Source organism: Argopecten irradians, chromosome 8 (genome assembly GCF_041381155.1).
Source record: "Argopecten irradians isolate NY chromosome 8, Ai_NY, whole genome shotgun sequence".
Lineage (NCBI taxonomy): Eukaryota > Metazoa > Mollusca > Bivalvia > Pectinida > Pectinidae > Argopecten > Argopecten irradians.
The window spans coordinates 1,604,710-1,625,709 of NC_091141.1; the positions used below are offsets into that span (position 1 = coordinate 1,604,710).

At 35.6% G+C, this 21,000-nt stretch overlaps 1 protein-coding gene across 1 annotated transcript; it reads left to right on the top strand.

Annotated features, from left to right (window-relative positions):
- The first annotated feature begins 3,487 nt into the window (after positions 1 to 3,487).
- LOC138329071 (cytochrome P450 3A7-like) lies at positions 3,488 to 18,398 on the top strand. The gene is made up of 8 exons (XM_069275795.1): positions 3,488 to 3,865; positions 12,858 to 12,951; positions 13,551 to 13,603; positions 13,819 to 13,915; positions 15,161 to 15,277; positions 16,041 to 16,135; positions 16,966 to 17,118; positions 18,279 to 18,398. Exons 1-8 carry the CDS (start codon positions 3,795 to 3,797, stop codon positions 18,307 to 18,309), a joined length of 711 nt encoding a protein of 236 aa, XP_069131896.1. The 5' UTR covers positions 3,488 to 3,794; the 3' UTR covers positions 18,310 to 18,398.
- Positions 18,399 to 21,000: the final 2,602 nt, after the last annotated feature.

Sequence of the window (21,000 nt, forward strand, 5' to 3'; positions counted from 1 at the left end):
ATTTACTGATATAATTTTTCATCCGCGGTAACCCAGTTTCAGAAATACATTATTTACTGATATAATGCTATATCCTCGGTAACCCTGTGTCAGAAATACATCATTTACTGATATAATGCTACATCCTCGGTAACCCAGTGTCAGAAATACATCATTTACTGATATATGTCTACATCCTCGGTAACCTAGTGATAGAATACATCATTTACTGATATATGTCTATATCCTCGGTAACACATTTACTGATATATGTCTACATCCTCGGCAACCCAGTGTTAGAAATACATTATTTACTGATATAATGCTACATCCTTGGTAGCCCAGTGTTAGAAATACATTATTTACTGATATAATGCTACATCATCGGTAACTCAGTGTTAGATGTTAGAAATACATCATTTACTGATATAATGATACGTAATAGTGTATTTATGTCATACCACGCAATTAATGTATTGTACTCTATACTGTCTACAGTTAAATCGGTACGAGAAACTAACTATTAATGATTGATGTTTGCGCATTTTGATTTCAAAATAAGAGAAATACTAAAGACACAAGATAATACATGCTACTCATGCAGTCATAAATAACTATATTTACACTTGCTAGGCTTGGTCACTATACGCTAATACTAGCCGATTTTGTTTACCATAACTGCATGGTAACATTGAACTTTGAACTTGCGTAAGGAAATACTCTGTGCAACGTAAAAGGACTACTTTTAAAAAAAAAGAAACACATGGCTTTGTTTACATTTTGACGCAACATTACGTGTATATTGTTGTTTTTCATAGAATTTTGGAAAAATGTAAACAATATATACATGTTTTATATTTATATATGATTCAAACAATTTTTAAATTAACAATTGTATAAAGAAACGGAAAAATATCCCGACCGGGGCGACGTGCTTTCATTTTTGTTAAAAATGATGGGTGTCAAATGTAAACATTACCTCTGTGCCTATGTTCGTCCTACGATCGAGTCTTTGGGGTAGACGGGTGTGAGACCCTCTGATAGAGGTCAGTTATAAACATATCCTCTTGTCTTTGTTCTTTGAGTATTTAATCATGTGTATTATAAAACATGCACCGCTAATAATCCACGTGTTGACAGTTCCGCGTCACCACAAATACATTGTATCCATCGAACACAAGTGAATTTGTTTCATCTATCGATGGTAATATGGATCTAAGCGTAGATTATATAATCACATGGCTCCCAAGGATGTAAAACCGTCAAGTCAGACGACAATTCAAACACATTGAGCTACTTGAAAATCGGTGTTCGACAACTTCGGCAAACTCCAGTGTGTAAGCGTGCGTCAGCTTCGCCTCGCTGCACAATAACGGTCACCGAGTTCACACATGTGGCCGTGTACAAATTCTTTATGTTATTACGCTATATATTAACTTTTAGCAAAATTGAATATATATTTAAAGTTCTGATCTGATTAAATAAAATCATCTCTGAAATTTACTTTGTTTGTCATGTTTATTTTACACTAAAATATTGAACTTTTTTGTCGTCGCGGATGAATAATTCTACCTTACGTGAAGCGTCATCATTCGCTGTTCAATTGAGTAAGCTCCTCCCACTTTTGACCGACTTTTATTGAATAATTACGTCACTTTCAAATGACGATTTTATTGCATAAAATATAAATAAAAAGTCGTGTGAGTGTAAATATAGGGATTGGATTTCGTTTTTATGTTAACCATGCTTGTATGGAGCAATTCCTCTAAGAATATATTCTATGGGGCGCTACGCTAACGCGCCCCATAGAATATATTCTTAGAGGAATTGCTCCATACAAGCATGGTTAACATAAAAACGAAACCCAATCCCTATTTAGTAAAAAGTTTAGTTACATATTAGTAGCATTGCATGGTAGATGTTCAATAATTGTTTGGAACATTCTCAGTTTTTTAGTGTTCATGCACATGTTCCATAAAATCTCATGAAATTATTTACGATTATATATAATACACTTGTCAATGGAAAACAGTCACTAGACTGAATTCATTGATTACAAATGGATAGTAAAATTTGATATGACGCCCACATTAAATGAGGTAGGGAAACTCTAGATCTAGTACCATAGCCGGCCATCCGGACTATGTCATAGGCATGTGGGGATTCTGTCCAGAATTGAGGTTATATATATATATATATATATACCACAACATTGCGCATTATATCACTCGATGAATATATTGTACTCTATACTGTCTATAGTTAAATCGGTACGATAAACTAACTATTAATGTTGAATGTTTGCGCATTTTGATTTCAAAATAAGAGAAATACTAAAGACATAAGATAATACATGCTTTTTCATGTAGTCATTAATAACGCCACAAAGGGTGGGGGAAAAACCTCAGTTAACTCTAGATAATGAAGTACAAGTTTAATAAAATACATGATGTTATTTAAATATTAATAGTATTGCATTGTACATTTTAAATAAGTGTTTGTAATATTCACAGTTTTCCGTGTGCTAGACGTGTTCCAACAGAGGAAGTGAAGAGCAAGTCTTGACCATGTCTGCACAATACTGATGTCTGCACAATACTGATGTAAACAGTGTTTACCTAAACTGGTCATCATAACCTAATTAAGTTGTTGATAAGATTTGTTTAGCTAAGTTTGCCCTGAATTAGACAAAGACAAGTACATTTGTAATGTATTTTAAAGACTGGTGGTGAGTTATGTGTTATACCTTCACATTTTTGTAATGCTTTCTTCTTCTTCTTCTATTTACGGGACGCCGTCAAAGTATGACGATTATGTCCCGGGGGGACCTGTAGGGGTGCAAGGGTGTGAAAGGATTAGATTTTGTGATTTGATTTTTTTTAGTATATAGATAAAAGGTGTGTGCAGAACTAAGGTGTGAGGGCTTCAAGGGCTACGTTGGAAATATGCGCCTTGAAGTCCTCGAGTGTAGTGCATTGTACTGCTGCTACAGGGAGGAGATTCCATTGTGTTATTGTTTGTGGGAAAAATGAATATTTGTATGTGTCATTTGTAGCAGAGATTTGTCTGAAGCAGTGTGGATTGGAGTGTCTGGTTCTGTGGTCTACTGGTATGAGTATGGTCTGGTATTCGACGGCAACTATATTGTGTATTATTTTGTAGAAAAGTATCAATCTTGTGTGTAGCCGTCGTGTCTGTAATGTTGGACAGTTGAGTTGATGTATCATGTTTGTAACTGAACTGGTGTCGTGATATTTGTTGTGAACATATCTTGCTGCTCTGCGTTGTGTTTTTTCTATCTGTTGAATTTGGTGTGTGTTGCTCACGGGTGAAAAGGCATATATCGTATATTCACAAATCAATATAAACTACGACTCAATCTCTTTAGGACATCCTTCACATTTAGTCATATGTAAATGACATCTTGAAATCAGGCCATTTTACAATCACTACCCTTTGTTTACGTATTACGTCATATACCACGTGGATTTATTTCACTTGAACAAAAGAACCGCTTTCAATCTAAAATAGCTGATGTTTCTCATAGTCAGGTGACTAGTGTAAACATAACAACACAGTGTTATTTACAGCCATGTTGAAGCTACGAACACTGGTCTTGAGTCGCTCCCTTGAAAGTTTAATCACAATTGTAAATACGACTGGATATGGACAGCTTTCACTATGTGTGGAGAAGGGGTCAGTAACTAGACCGCTCATTGTTCTGATTGTTTGCGTACATAGTGCATAAATTCCCGACCGGAGACAAACTCGGGATACACATATAGTAGACCCGTACCTACCTAGATCTAGACAAGATGGACGTGATGGGATTTGACATCCCCTTGTGGGTTCTCCTGGTGCTACTGGCGATGTTATCCTATACAATGTAAGTAAATGATAACAGTAACATTTGATCAAAAGATGAGATAACTTACACATATACAGTACACGTATACATGTACATGTAACGACTTGTTTTGCTACGACCGTAGTCATTAGCACAGAGTAAGAATGATACAATTAATTTGTTTTGCTCTGGGTTCGACTGCCGCGTTAGCTTGCAGATTCCTATGTCTCGCTACAATATTCAAAGGTACTAGTGAGTATGGACAATGGACGACATCAAATTCATTTTACAGTTTTTTAATATTTAACATGTGTAAAGGCGACAACAAGAAATTAATACCCGCGTGGCTCAGTGGGAAGTAGTGTGTAATGGACAGTTTTGCTGCTAATATTCTCACGTTTTCGCTATCAGAATTAACTCCTACCCATCAATGAAAGACCAAGCACGTGGCGCTACACACCGGGCCGATTATCGATAGTTTAACCTCCAATTTCACAAACACCGTTCTCCAGCGAAGATTCTCAAAATATCTCCTTAACGGTTAACCCCGAAACTCAACACAGGAGGCTCCCACTCTTTTGCCTACCAACGGCTCTCAACACAAGAGTGAAGACTTTTAATTACTATCGAAACCCGTCTAAAAGCGAGACATGCCAAGTCCGACATCGCACAATTTCACAAGTATTTCAAACTCAAAAATATAGAAAAAATATCGACTGACAGCGAAAAATACACACACAGTAATGTTAATGCATTTCCATACTATACGATAACAGCAAATTAGGGAAAGGATGGGCGACAAATATATAAAATTTACTTAGGATTCAAAAACACAACCCTCACCTCTCAAGGCCCGGTAGAAAACTGAATGTCTCGGCGCAGTCCCGAGATCTCGTGCCCAGCAAATTCCCGCCAAAGTCTCGGTTAATATAATTTCCGGAAAATATAGCAACGAAGCGCACCGCAGCTTCGTTTCATACCCCCAACCACCTAGACAGGCTGCGACCCGTAGCCGTAAAACTGATCTAAGGGAGATAATTTTGGGAAAAAAATAAACCAAAAGTTCCTAACAAAAGTTGAAACATTTAAAGCCAAAAGTAAGATGCACAAATTTCGAATTTGGAAGTATCCAGTTCACGAACTCGAACTAAAATAAAAATAGAATGGAAAAAACCAAACTAAATTTTAAAGAACCTATCTATCCAGTTCACGAACTCGAACTAGAATAAAAATAGAATGGAAAAAACCAAACTAAATTTTAAAGCACCTATCTATCCAGCTCACGAACTCGAACTAGAATAAAAATAAAATGGAAAAAACCAAACTAAATTTTAAAGAACCTATCAAGGGGAGATAATTTAAGGAAAGAAAAACCTTAAGTTCACAAAGTCAAACATCTCTTAATAAAGAGAGGTAATCTGATGAAAAAAACCCACAAAATTTTGCACAAAGACAAACATGCCTTAATAAGGAAACGTCAGCTAAAAAAGAAAAAAAAACCACCAAGTTTGTATATTGTCCCCCAACCACCTAGACAGGATGCGACCCGCAGCCACAAACAACCTACTGCAAGAGAAAAAAAAATGTGAGAACTTCCTACAATTACAGAGGACGGAAATGCATCAACATACCGCGGCCATTCTAAACAGAAGATAAAACATGTCATTATCTTTAAATTATCCCTCACTGGCCAAAATCACAATCATAACAACAACAAAAACAAAAAAACAAAACAATTGTACAACAAGGTACCAAAAACAAAGGAGGTGGACTCTCTATATAACAATTATCCTGAAGTGGAATTGGGAATTAAAAAAATTTACAATCATCCCAATGCCAGTACACAATTAAATCACATCACAAGTATAGAGCCTGTACAAGTATCACCGATTAATTATCCCTTAAATGTTCAATATTAATATTTTTGCTAAATAACCACAATGCCAGTGCGTCAAAGGTTAAAACAGCGAAAGCATTATATTTCATCAAGGAATCCTGTGCAAATCTACGAATTTTCATTTGCAACCAAATTACACCAGTAATATTTCCTTATCTTTCATTTCTCTTATGGTTTTTGGGTTTTTTTCCCAGATATCTAATTATAACATCTTCATTCTGTAACACCACTGGTATGAACACGAAAACATCCACTATAAACAAACCTGTTGTATTAAATGTAGTATTATCAGAGACAAGCTATGAAACCCCCAGACAGCTCAGAGAGTCACATGAGTTACGTGCCCTTGGTATAGGTAGTAGCTGGTGGCTAGCAAAATTCAATACTCAGCTCACCTGTAATATCACTTATTTTCTCTACGAGTAACTCAATCACATCTGCTTAGTAGTGATTATATATATAGCTTAGGGCATGGTTGTTTTTCATTCCTTTTCTTTTGTATTTCTTTCTCTTTGTATACTTGTTTTACCGCCCTAGCAATCAACTGCAGATGCCTCGTATATATATATTGTACTACCACCTGACGTATGTACAATGCCAAGTGACCTCGGAGCAGACAGGAGAATTTCAGCGCAGAAATGGGTGCTAAAAGAATTGTAACAGGCACTCTTGCTTACTTTTGCAATAAATGTATATTAGAAGATGTTGTCGAGTATTACAATGGTGAGACCATAATAATTGTTATTGTGAAATGGACATCAATCAGCAATTGATTTTACCCCTAACATATATATTTGCACGCGTTACACATTCCGCTGTTCAAAGTTAGACACCACCAAATATAACTTAGAGAGTTGAATAATTTTTCAAGGCAGAAAAAATTTAAAGCTGACAATGCAAGTTAAAAACATGCATTTGAAATTTAAAAAAAAAATTATTAACGAAATATTTTTTTCAAAAATTGTTTCTGAGACATCCCCTAGTTATGACAGTGTGGTATCTAAGGAAGTGGCAGCCATTTTTCTTTTGCTCTGCTTAGTAACCTTCACTGGCCAACCCCCTATATAAAGCACGGGACACTTGACACACGTGTGTCATTCTAAACATGTCTTGTCTCAGATACACATGCCCCGATGTTGGAAATAACAATGTCAAATTGAAAATAAACATTGCACTAACCTGCCAATATTTCATTGAAGTAATAGATGAATGTGTTGTCAGCTATATCCCAACATATGTCCAATACGAACTAATAAAACACTTCAATATACACCAAGTTTTACACGTACATGTACATCGACACGTGTGTGTCCTTGATAGTTGTACGGTCAGTTGAGTGCATCGGGTACGATGACATACGTGGAGATATGTGGACGGATTATTGTTTGGATTTCTATTCACTTGCGTTGGAATTTTATTTTGAGAAACATCTAAATGACAACGTAGAGGAGTTGACATGTTAATTGCTAAAAAAAGGTCCCATATAGTTTTACAGGTGAGGGTTTTGTTTACCTAATTGTAGGTGATATATACTGTGGAACGCTAGGTGTATAGGTACATGAATGAGCACACGTGTGTCGATTCACGCGCTTTATATAGGGGTCGGCGAGTCGTCGGAATGTAAAACAAAAATGGCTTTAAGCTTTAAGCTCCATGTCCCGGAACTCCGTACACGAAAACTTTAAGATTATACATAAACGTAATAATCCCTTGCAGTCATTAACCTTGTGGGTTTCACAAGATTCCAGCATTTATAAAAAAAAACAGAACAATGTCCCAAGAGTCTTTTAACCAAGTTAAATTTCCTTGATACTTTTAGACAATTCCAAAATCAGAAAAGTACCCTTAGATAATTTTTTTTTCTGCCTTGGACACCACCTCCTTTTTACACGATTTTTAGAACAAAAGGAAAAAATGACATTATGGGGAAAAATACACAAATACAAAAACATACAATTAACAAAACAAAGTTTTCAATCGGGCCCTAAACGATCCTACAAGACTGGGGAAGCCACTCTTATGATTTTACTTAAGCCGACTCGAATGAAAATTTGGGGTCGACCAGAGACTTTTCCCGTTACCTAGTATAGCTCCCTCCCAAACTAATTAAGTCTGACCACGTGAGTACAAGACCCCAGTGTTGGTCGTATCAACTCTAACCACCAGAACCATAGTCCCCACAGTGGCCAGAATACCTAACAGCCAAAAATACTCTCCCCAACAATTTTGAATAGGAGCAGTCCTTGTTAGGGTTACCTCGAGGTGTTGGTTATTTCAACTCTTACCACCAGAGACACCCCCAACCACCTGGATCTTCTCCCTAACTAACTACAATTATACCTACAGTCCTATCAACATGCCCCTGGTCGCCCCCACCTATTACACTTAACATTACATACCACCAGTTCATCTACATAATAACCTCCCATTATATAGACAATATTACCAACAGCCCCCCCCCCCCCAACACTACATGACTATAGCTATATCTACCAATAACGAAACGAAAAAATATAAAACAGATATGAACATTTCAGGAATACTTATCAATACATTGAAATTTGAATGTTCACTATGCACATTATCCAATAGTTCTGATGCCTCCTGGGGGAAGGGATATTCAGGGGTCGACACTGTGTCCTCCAGACCCCTGTGCTGCGCGGTTCGGGGTAATTACCCTGCCCGATCGGGCCCAAACTATAATGTTCTCCTTGTGTTACACTGAAATTCTCCGGAATCAAGCACAGGGGGTTAACGTTGCTGAGCCCTACAACACCCCAATGTCCCGATACTTATCATACAAAAGTTCCTCGGCACTTTATATCTCACTTTGCACTTGCACCGGAATATCAATAAGGGTGTCTGGGTCCAGGCAGGGCCCCATGAGTTTTCCCCAAACCGCTTTGACGTTGTGGCACCAGCAATGACACAGGGGCCTGGGTCCTCTTCCTTGGTTCCTCCCCCAGGTCAGGGGCACCAGTATACAGCAAACATGAAAAAAAATTGAACAACAAATGTTAGTCCTATATATCAGCTTGTAATATCAATACTATTAAATAACAACAACTCCTCAAATATCCAAATTACAAGTTTGTATTTTCAGTACTGGCCTTATCAGTTTCGGAATTTAACTCACTCTAACCCCATATCAGTTACTACAATAAATCCTACTTAGTCCCTTTTACCCATGAGCGGCCTCCCCAGTAATACTGTCGCCCATCCTTCCCCTGTACCCTGTTACACCACAGGGGGCCAACTCAATGGAAATGGATGTTGTCATACGTTTTTTTGTATTTGGAGGATGGACTGATGAGTATATATGACAGTCATATGATTTTTTTTTCGAAAAAAACGAGATTTGAAAAATTATTAAAAAATCGGGATATTTACTATAAAACAGAGAAAGGAACGACAGTCGCCATATTGGATTTTTTACCCCCACCTCGATTAAAGTTAATTTTTTCACAATAGTATACCGTTTTAATATTCAAATTTTCCGCGAAAACAAACCTATCGGAATATCTCTGATTAAACCGATTGAATTACACTGCAGGGGAAGTCACTCTAATCGCTCTTCACTAGGACGTTGCTTTCGATGTCACAAGTCAGAAAGCGCCGGTAATTTTGGATTCAAATATTGCGTTTGACTATATAGACATCGTTTATATGCTTTTGCATGGTTTGTGTGTGATTATGGATTATCGGAGGACTGATGCGTGATTATGACTCTAGGAAAAAAGGTATACTTTTGTGAAAAAATTAACTTTAATCGAGGTGGGGGTAAAAAATCCAATATGGCGACTGTGGTCCCTTTCTCTGTTTTATAGTAAATATCCAGATTTTTTAATAATTTTCAAATCTCGTATTTTTCGAAAAAAAATCATATGACTGTCATATATACTCATCAGTCCATCCTCCAAAGACAAAAAATGTATGACAACATCCATTTTCATTGAGTTGGCCCCCTGTGAACCGAAACGTAAACAGTTCACCTGTATAAATTTCACAACCACTGGGACTCGTCACCCCGCGTAGTAGATAAACGAGTAAGTAAGTCAACAATCAAATATTCAATTGATTAGTTAATTAGGGCCCCACGTTGGGCGCCAAATTGTAACGACTTCTTTTGCTACGACCGTAGTCATTAGCGTAGATTATTTTGTTTTGCTCTGGGTTCGACTGCCGCGTTAGCTTGCAGATTTCTATGTCTCGCTACAATATTCAAAGGTACTAGTGAGTATGGACAATGGACAACATCAAATTCATTTTACAGTTTATTAATATTTAAAACCCAGCTAGTAAAGTTTCCTTTGTTGTATATGATCATTATATTACATAATGGACACCTAGGAGTCCATTATGTAACTCACTGTCCATTATTATAGGGCCCCTGTCCATTATTCCCCAAAATAATGGACAGTCTATTTTGAACAAAGGAAAAAAAACGCTGCTGTATGGAAAACTAAACATGTTTATTTGACTATCCAAAATTTTACATTTAAGTTCACTCCTCCATCGAAATTATTACTTCCCCTTCCTAGCTGTTACTGTTCTGAAAATAAAAAAAAAAAACATAATTAGATTCTTGCATTATTATTTGTTACATCTTTTTAAAACTTGTAATTGACGAGGAATAGGAACTCTAGATTCTTGACTGAGGTGGGATAATATGCAGTCTTTTAGATCAGATATCTCACAACCCTTATAACATATAATCTGATGATTATGGTTAAACATAATATACTTATGAGCGAAACCTGTCTAATCTGACACCTGCTTTCCCTATCCTATCTGTAACTGTTCCGTATTCAACAATAGCAACAATAGTATACAACAGTATCTGACTTTTCTACACCCTGAATAATCTGACCAAACACCCACGTGGTGTCGGATTAGACAGGTTTCATTGTATTCCAGTGCAATGCTATCATAGCAATCAGATATGGGTTTTTTTATCATATCTATAACATGCGTATGGTAGATTTTTTAGGAAAAACAGTTATGTTTAAATTGTAGCGAAAACTCGCCTTGCTTGTATGTATTTGATCACAGGGACTTGTAACGTAGGTTGTGAGAAAGTCTGTTGTGTATACGTGTGTACTATAGGCCTATATACTATATAAAAGGACAAGGGAACCAACGGCTCGCTTGGAAGAGGTACACCTGCCTCTACAAAAGTCGCCGGTATTCCGTCAAACATGGATAAATATGTATATATTTAATACTAATATATTCTTAAATAAATTTTCGATACGGAAAACACAACTTCAGACACGAAATAATATATTAACATACCTTTATTTCACTATGAACGCGGAAAATGCAGTCAGATTTCCTCACTGTTTAATTACTATCGAAACCCGTCTAAAAGCGAGACATGCCAAGTCCGACATTGCACAATTTCACAAGTATTTCAAACTCAAAAATATAGCAAAAATATCGACTGACAGCGAAAAATACACACACAGTAATGTTAATGCATTTCCATACTGTACGATAACAGCAAATTAGGGAAAGGATGGGCGACAAATATATAGAAATTACTTAGGATTCAAAAACACAACCCTCACCTCTCAAGGCCCGGTAGAAAACTGAATGTCTCGGCGCAGTCACGAGATCTCGTGCCCAGAAAATTCCCGCCAAAGTCTTGGTTAATATAATTTTCGGAAAATATAGCAACGAAGCGCACCGCAGCTTCGTTACATACATATGTGCGTCTGTATAGATAGCTGCTTAATGCAAATCGACGAAATAAAATCGATTTTACATTACTTGATACAACTGTACATGTTTGTGAAAGTCATATGTAACGATACAGTACAATGACGATTGTTTAATTTGATGCTACCTGTGCTGGTTATTTACGTATCCCACGTACGTAGTCGCACGTTAAAATTGGCAAGGAAGCGGTCACATGTCAAATTTAGACCCAATAAATTACGTTCCTAGGGTCCAGAGGTGGTAGTCCAACTTTCTATTTACAACGTCCTAAATTTCCGTTTATGACCGGTCAATCGATCAATATATATCTAAGGCCGTAGTCCCTAGCTTAAACCTGAGAATAGAATATAAAGGCACTAGAAATTAATTTGCAATATAAACAATATGTCGTTTATATTGAAACAGTAATTATGTCGCTTGGGAGTAATTCCAATCGTTTAGACAAAATAGATTGACAATTTTGCAACGCAGTCTGCACCTTTATTAAGATGAACGTATACACAAAACAAAACGATATTAAATTATTTATACTCCTACAAGATCGTTATCTGAATGCAACTTGATGTCGAAAAAAGATACAGGTATAACCTATGGACTATGGTAATTGACTATAGCCTGTTTGAATATTATAATGTTCATATGTCTGTCTCATTAATTAAGTTATTATTATTGGTATGCGTTTTTAACATGAAAAAAGGTATTTACTACCTAGCCTAGCCTATATCGTAATATGAACCGGTTTAATACCAGATGATTATTTACAGTATCATAAAGTATCAAAAAACGCTCACAATACTCAACTTTGTCCGATAGCCTTATTACTGATTTTTGTGTGTTACCTTGCATGTAACAACAAGCCAAATAAGTTTGTCTGTTTACCAGACTTTTATTTGAATATAACACATACATACGTATCCGTTAGATAAAGAAACCGTCACGGTTCGTTAATATGTTCCACAGATAGACGACTGATCAGGTCATTCAATGACTGTTATGTTCGCAATGTACCTCCCTGTACTAGTGGACATTCTTGTTCATTGTAAAACGTTATCTCACTTATTACTACCAAGACACCGAACAGCACACCCAACGCGACCGTCAACCATTCTTAACTGAATAATGAGTGTTTTAGAGAACCTAAGGGAAAGTTAAGAAAGATGTTACAATTATAATATTTAAGGAATCAATCATGAAATGTGTTCTCTTTAGCAAACGATATAATCCTGCACATTAGCAAAAACTATAAAAGCGGTCCTTACATAGATTCAACTTTATGCTTGGTTCTAATAGTCCTATGTAATGCGATCCAGTTGAATAGTAATTAGCATGTATCATATATACACTGTATAACATGACCTGTCCGTGAGTACTTATGTTCGTGGAATGAATAACCATACATTATACTTATTGTAGTTTGATGAGTCGGGACTTCCTTACATTCAGACGGATGGGCATCCCGGGACCAACACCTTTGCCTATAATTGGCAACTTGTTTGCCATGAGAAAGGTGAGAACGTATGCTAATAAGCCGTCTACTTCCTTACAATAATTCGTAACGTTTTTGTATCATATACTGCCTAGGGTAATGTATTGATTTTCCTGATAAATTTGACGTTAAATATTAATTACGTTTCACTTTCGGTTAAATGATTAAATTTGATACATTTTCAAATGTGGGTTTTGAAAAAAATATGGAGTTCTAACCAACAGTATTTGCATAATACTATTGGTTAGAAACTTGTGCCAGGTCCCTGTGAGTAAGAAGCAGTGTCTTCATGAATCTGTCTCCATATTCTACATGAAGACGATTTTTGCTCATTTTTGTCTCTGTTTATATGAATTTCTCTCGTGGTACGAGTCGAAGATTTCAATAGTCAATTAATGCGACTTTGTGTGTATATGTTTACTTAATGTTGACATTGTTAATTGTATGTATTGTTTGAATTAATGAGGGCAAGAGAGCCTTTAGAGAGCTGTAAAGAAGTTACGAAATAAAACAACTTGTCAAATAAAAATATATATGTATATATATTAGATAATATCTATTCAATTAATTATACATTTTTTGTAATTGTAATTAATGCCATTTTCCCTTTGTCTTTTTAGGGTGTCCGTGCCTTCGACACAGAGGCAATTAAAAGATATGGCAAAGTATTTGGGTATGTTATTTAGTTCTAATAAAAATGTCATTTGTTACTAAGATGGATCATTTGTAATCATGTATCCAATACATTAAACAAAATTACGTTAAAATACTAAACAAAGCAAAACATTCTGGTATCGCACATGACATAACATAAAATTGTATCAAAGAAATCAATCATAATTTCAATTATTATTCTAAAGTTAAATGATCTCCCGTTTTATTTTGTAGACATTTTGAAATGATTTCCTCGAATCTTATCGTAGCTGACAAAGAGATGTTGAGAGAAATCCTGGTGAAACAGTTTAATAACTTCTCGGATAGGCTGGTTTGTATAATACTTCAATACAGTCATGCTCATCAAGCTAACAATACTAGTTAGGCTATGTATAGATGCTCCACGCGCTCCCGACAAAACTTTTCGAATCACCGAACATTTTGGAACCACTGTAGACTTACCATATTCAGTACGTGTAGCGTCGCCTAGTGTGATTTCTGAGAATAATGTCCGACAACCAGATAAAAAACATTCGGACTTATCTGGGTTTATCTAATGATAATTTGCATATAATCTTCAACAACAAGTAACTAATAAACACTCGTAAATCATGTTGGCCAGTCAATCAAAGTGAACAGATTATTTATAACCACGTGAAATCCCAAAAACATGGCAGGCAAAGCGACCGATTATAAAAGCTATCATCAGATGCCATAGAGCATCTATGTTAAACATACCTGTTACCATGTACCTTTACATTTGTCAATATAATCATTATCCTCGATAATTCAAGAGTTACTATCACCGTCGTTACATCCGCCCCTGGGGTAACTGAAAGTTCTATGTGAGACATCTGATGAGACATGTATATTGGTCCCTATTTGTAAAAACTATCCGGAGATGCTGGAACAAAATTTTCTACTTAGGGGATATTTGTGGAACTGTATGCGCTAAAGTAAAGTACAGTTTTAACCGAAATGTCATGTTTGTTTCTATGCGTATATTATGTATTTTACCAACTTGTCCAAGTACATGTACATGTTATCAGTACAGTGTACATTAGACGGAAAACTTGTTAGCATTAGGAAAAAGCCCCACTACACCTTCTGAACAACCTTATCAAAAAATTTCATAACGCAGGTCGTATTATGTTTCCCGGCGTCGTCTTAATTATAACGCGTTAGTTGACTATCACTGCGCCAGACGGCAAAACGTCAACTTGTTTGGTGTTGTAACCTCATCTTTGGCCATCGTTATCAATTTTATTATACTACAATTGTTTTAAAGAGACTTTATTGTTTTGGTTTCTGAAAGGTAGCCTAGTTGCCCCTTCATTAATATCATGAAGTTGATTATCATTTACATTGACTATGAAAACATTTAAATTATCATTCTTCAAAAATGAATTGTTATAAGAACTATGACATCTAACTGTGAACAGAACAAGCTTTCCTATTATTGCTTCCTAATAAATAATGCTGTGTGGTAGCCTTCTTAGCTTTTTGGGAAGCTAATACTTGTATACAATCTATGCTGGGTTCACTGTGATGTGTGCTATTGTTTTACGTTTTGTAGATGATTGACGGTTTCAATGGAGATTTGGATCATAGCCTCATGTGTACCAAAGGTAACCAATGGAAACACGACAGAAGCATTATTACACCAACATTCTCATCTGGCAAATTACGAAAGGTAGGTATGTACTCTCTTTGGCACCACTCTCACTTATTATCACTGTCGTGATATGTATTGGACTAAATTTACTTAGCATTGGTAAGTCTGACATCCAATATAGACTGATATACAGAAAAGGGGACACAACTCATCCGTGATGTAGGAATGGGCTATTTAGTTCAAATTTAGGTGCTGTCAAATATAACAGGTAATCCCAACAGCGAAGGTTCTAATTAAAAGTTAAGATGTTATACTGAACTCTCTTTTTTCACATATTTTAAAAATTGATAAATGTTACTTAGTCAGATATGATCGAGAACCTGTATGCACACTAGAATGTATGTTCACTACACTAAAGCACGGTCCAGCCTACAATAACATGCTTTGACATAAACAAACTTGAGGTAAGAACAAAAACGTATCAACTTCGATAAAATTCTCCACTCGTATACCTTATATCGTGTTTAAGCATCGCTATTTATCCATATCAAGTTAACGACCATTCTGCCTACATTTCAATTTATGTAAAGTGAATCTCGTTGTCGTAGCAAACGAAGCAATCTTTGACTTAAATATCTATGTCTAGGCCATCCTTGATGACCCAGTGGTTACTATCACTGACGTTATATCCACTTCATAGCAAAGGCTATGTGACCGGTAGCTTGGCCTTTTATGATAGATTAGATATGAAATTAAAATATTCTGAACATGATACACTGTATTGTCAAATGTTTCTTCTCAAGCAATATCTTTTTAAAATGTCATTATATTATATATAAAGATGGTGCCACTTGTCCAACAAGCATGTGACGTATTGGTGAACACAGCCAAGAAGGTAATGAAGAATGGGGAGGATGGCCAAGTAGAAATGAGAAGGTAAAAACATTCACTGAAGGGTGTTCATGGCATTGTAAATTGGTCTTTGTATAATACCATTAAATGATAGTGTATGTTGATAGCGCTGACATGATTTGTCTGTGACTCAATTATTTATTAAACATTACGTGACATTGCATTTTGCATTGTGTATAGTACGACATCGAATACATAAACGTGCGTGTATAAGCACGAGACCTGGTTATATACCGCCTGGCGACCGGTTAGTAACATCCATGTATACCATTGACATTTGCAAACTATGCAGCATCACTCTTTTGTTTCCTCAAGATGTTTTCACATGTATAGAATATTTACAACATCAATTCTACAAATTATAGAGCATGTCATTACGACATTTGAATGAATTAAGCTACATTGAAAAAATGCTAACTCCATTCATTAGATATAAACTCATCATTCTACAAGTCTCATTTAAAGTCTCAGATCGATTAGTAATTGAGACGCCGTTGCGAAGTCGAATTCTAAAGATATTAAAATTCTAAGATAATTAGACTGTTCTGACTGAGATTTTAGGTCATTGCTTTTCACTAGAACGTATTCTGTAGCCCATACAAGTTCAAGTTTGTTTAATATAAATAATGAATGAAATTATCGTGATAGAAAGAAATATGGCTTGATAACGTTATCAATATATGTCAACTTTCAATTTTCGCTATGACACTGATTTCCGATAACCAGTTTTGATGTCCATTTATCACTACCGATGTGAAAGATTAAATCATGCATTACTGATGAAGTTGGAAGTGAAACAAGGCAAGTTAATTGTTTCAATCTTTTATTTATTCACTGATATTATATCGTTGCAGATTATTTGGAGGTTTTACTATGGACGTGATCAGCTCCACGGCTTTCGGTATCCAGGTGGATTCGCAGAATAATCCCGATGACCTCTTCGTAAAACATGCCAAACAAAATGTTCGACTTCGGTTTTACGTCATCCCCTGTGACCCTCCTTATTTGTGAGTTATTTTTTCTTATATTATCTCCTGTAGTCCTCCTAATTTGTGAGTTTCATTTTGTCGTATCTCAATTTCAGTAGCCCTCCTTATTTGTGAGTTTTATTTTGTCGTATCTCATCTCCTGTAGTCCTCCTTATTTGTGAGTTTTATTTTATCTGATATGATCTCCTGTGGCTCTCCTTATTTGTGAGTTTTATTTTGTCGTATCTCATCTCCTGTAGTCCTCCTTATTTGTGAGTTTATTTTATCTGATATGATCTCCTGTGGCTCTCCTTATTTATGACTTTTATTTTGTCGTATCTTATCTCCTGTAGACCTTCTTATTTGTGAGTTTTATTTTATCTTATCTCATCTACTGTAGCCCTCATTATTTGCGAGTTTTATTTTGTATCTCATATTCTGTGGCCCTCCTTATTTGTGAGTTTTATTTTATCTTATCTCATCTCCTGTAGTCCTCCTTATTTGTGACTTTTATTTTATCTTATCTCATCTCCTGTGTTCCTCCTTATTTTTTTATTTTTTTTTATCGTATCTCATCTTCTGTGACCCTCCTTATTTTTAATTTTTATTTGATGTTATCTCATCTCCTTTGGCCCTCCTTATTTGTGAGTTTTATTTGATGCTATCTCATCTCCTGTGGCCCTCCTTATTTGTGAGTTTTATTTTTGTCGTATTTCATCTCCTGTAGTCCTCCTTATTTGTAACTTTTATTTTATCGTTTTCGCCGCGAATACAATACATGTGGAGACATTTATCTATTACTGGGATAGCTATTTAAACTACATTTCGGTGCAATTTTGGAAACATGCAATTTAATTGGATTATGCAATGAATATTTTTGCCTGGTTTCCACCAATTGTATCGAACGGTGGCCCAATCGATTTATAAATAAATAATTGAACATATTGCTCGAGTGATTTGTCTTTAAATAGATTGGGAATTCCCCGGGCCGGTGTATTACAGCGTCGAATTCGTTACTTCAAGTATTGTTAATATATGTAAAATACAAATATAGTCATTCAAACTAGACAATTTTACGGTTTTGATGCAGTGTATAATAAAATCCAAGCAAAATTATTTTGCATTTTGAATTAGGTCAATATATGATTTTATTTACCAAAGAAACCATATTAATATTGGACATTTGTTGTTGATTTCAGTGTTTTTTCCTGCACTGAAACCACTGCTTAAGAAAATGGGTTTTGCTGCTTTTCCCAAAGAAAGCATGGTTTACTTCCGTAAACTTACCACACAGCTGTTGGAGGAGAGGAGAAAAGACAAAACGGTATATTTGGATTTTTTTATTATGACGACAGCTCGCGTTAGCTTGCAGATTTCTTATGTATCAGCTACACATATTCAATAGGTACGAGTGAGTATGGGACAATGGGGACAAACATCAAATTCATTTTACAGTTTATTACATATTTAAAACACCAGCTAGTAAAGTTTCCTTTGTTGTTATATGTTCATTTTTATTACATAATGGACACATAGGAGTCCATTATGTAAACTCAACTGGTTCCCCACCCAATTATATATAGGGCCCCTGTCCATTATTTCCCCAAAATAATGGACAGTTCTATTTTGAAACTAAAGGAAAAAAAAACGCTGCTGTATGGATAATACTAAACTTGTTTATTTGTGGGACCCTATCCAATAAATTTACATTTAAGGTTCACTCCTCCATCGAATTTATGTACTTCCCCTTTCCCTACGCTGTTCTACTGTTCTGAAAATAAAACAAAAAAAATACATTAAATTATGTATTTTTTGCATTATTATATTGTTACATCTTTTTAAACTTGTAATTGACGAGGAATAGGATATCTCATAGATTGCTTGGACTGACGGTGGGATAATATGGCTGTCTTTTTAGATCATAGATATCTCACACAAACCTTTATAACATTATACATCTGATGATTATGGGTTATATACATAATATACTTATGAGCGAAAAACCTGTCTAATCTGTCACCTGCTTTCCCTATTTCCCTGATCCTGTAAACTGTTCCGTTATTCAACAACCCTATAGCAATACAATTTAGTATACAAACAGTATCTGGACTTTTCATACATCCTGAATAATATCGACACACATAAATCCTCACGTGGTGTCGGATTAGGGACAGGTTTCATTGGTTATTCCAGTGCAATGCCTATCATAGCAATCAGATATGGGTTTTTTTTATATATCTATAAAACATGTCGTTATATGGTTGATTTTTTAGGAAAAAAAAAAGTTAATTCTTGTAAATAAATCGCCTTTTTAATTACTATCGAAACCCGTCTAAAAGCGAGACATGCCAAGTCCGACATTGCACAATTTCACAAGTATTTCAAACTCAAAAATATAGCAAAAATATCGACTGACAGCGAAAAATACACACACAGTAATGTTAATGCATTTCCATACTGTACGATAACAGCAAATTAGGGAAAGGATGGGCGACAAATATATAGAAATTACTTAGGATTCAAAAACACAACCCTCACCTCTCAAGGCCCGGTAGAAAACTGAATGTCTCGGCGCAGTCCCGAGATCTCGTGCCCAGAAAATTCCCGCCAAAGTCTTGGTTAATATAATTTTCGGAAAATATAGCAACGAAGCGCACCGCAGCTTCGTTACATACATATGTGCGTCTGTATAGATAGCTGCTTAATGCAAATCGACGAAATAAAATCGATTTTACATTACTTGATACAACTGTACATGTTTGTGAAAGTCATATGTAACGATACAGTACAATGACGATTGTTTAATTTGATGCTACCTGTGCTGGTTATTTACGTATCCCACGTACGTAGTCGCACGTTAAAATTGGCAAGGAAGCGGTCACATGTCAAATTTAGACCCAATAAATTACGTTCCTAGGGTCCAGAGGTGGTAGTCCAACTTTCTATTCACAACGTCCTAAATTTCCGTTTATGACCGGTCAATCGATCAATATATATCTAAGGCCGTAGTCCCTAGCTTAAACCTGAGAATAGAATATAAAGGCACTAGAAATTAATTTGCAATATAAACAATATGTCGTTTATATTGAAACAGTAATTATGTCGCTTGGGAGTAATTCCAATCGTTTAGACAAAATAGATTGACAATTTTGCAACGCAGTCTGCACCTTTATCAAGATGAACGTATACACAAAACAAAACGATATTAAATTATTTATACTCCTACAAGATCGTTATCTGAATGCCACTTGATGTCGAAAAAAGATACAGGTATAACCTATGGACTATGGTAATTGACTATAGCCTGTTTGAATATTATAATGTTCATATGTCTGTCTCATTAATTAAGTTATTATTATTGATATGCGTTTTTAACATGAAAAAAAGGTATTTACTACCTAGCCTAGCCTATATCGTAATATGAACCGGTTTAATACCAGATGATTATTTACAGTATCATAAAGTATCAAAAAACGCTCACAATACTCAACTTTGTCCGATAGCCTTATTACTGATTTTTGTGTGTTACCTTGCATGTAACAACAAGCCAAATAAGTTTGTCTGTTTACCAGACTTTTATTTGAATATAACACATACATACGTATCCGTTAGATAAAGAAACCGTCACGGTTCGTTAATATGTTCCACAGATAGACGACTGATCAGGTCATTCAATGACTGTTATGTTCGCAATGTACCTCCCTGTACTAGTGGACATTCTTGTTCATTGTAAAACGTTATCTCACTTATTACTACCAAGACACCGAACAGCACACCCAACGCGACCGTCAACCATTCTTAACTGAATAATGAGTGTTTTAGAGAACCTAAGGGAAAGTTAAGAAAGATGTTACAATTATAATATTTAAGGAATCAATCATGAAATGTGTTCTCTTTAGCAAACGATATAATCCTGCACAT

Excerpts from the sequence above, each read along its gene's own strand:
- LOC138329071 (XM_069275795.1), top strand. The coding sequence starts at position 3,795 with ATGGACGTGATGGGATTTGACATCCCCTTGTGGGTTCTCCTGGTGCTA. Across the intron at positions 13,916-15,160 it reads ATAACTTCTCGGATAGGCTG|ATGATTGACGGTTTCAATGG; the intron begins GTTTGTATAATA and ends TACGTTTTGTAG. Across the intron at positions 16,136-16,965 it reads GGCCAAGTAGAAATGAGAAG|ATTATTTGGAGGTTTTACTA; the intron begins GTAAAAACATTC and ends ATATCGTTGCAG.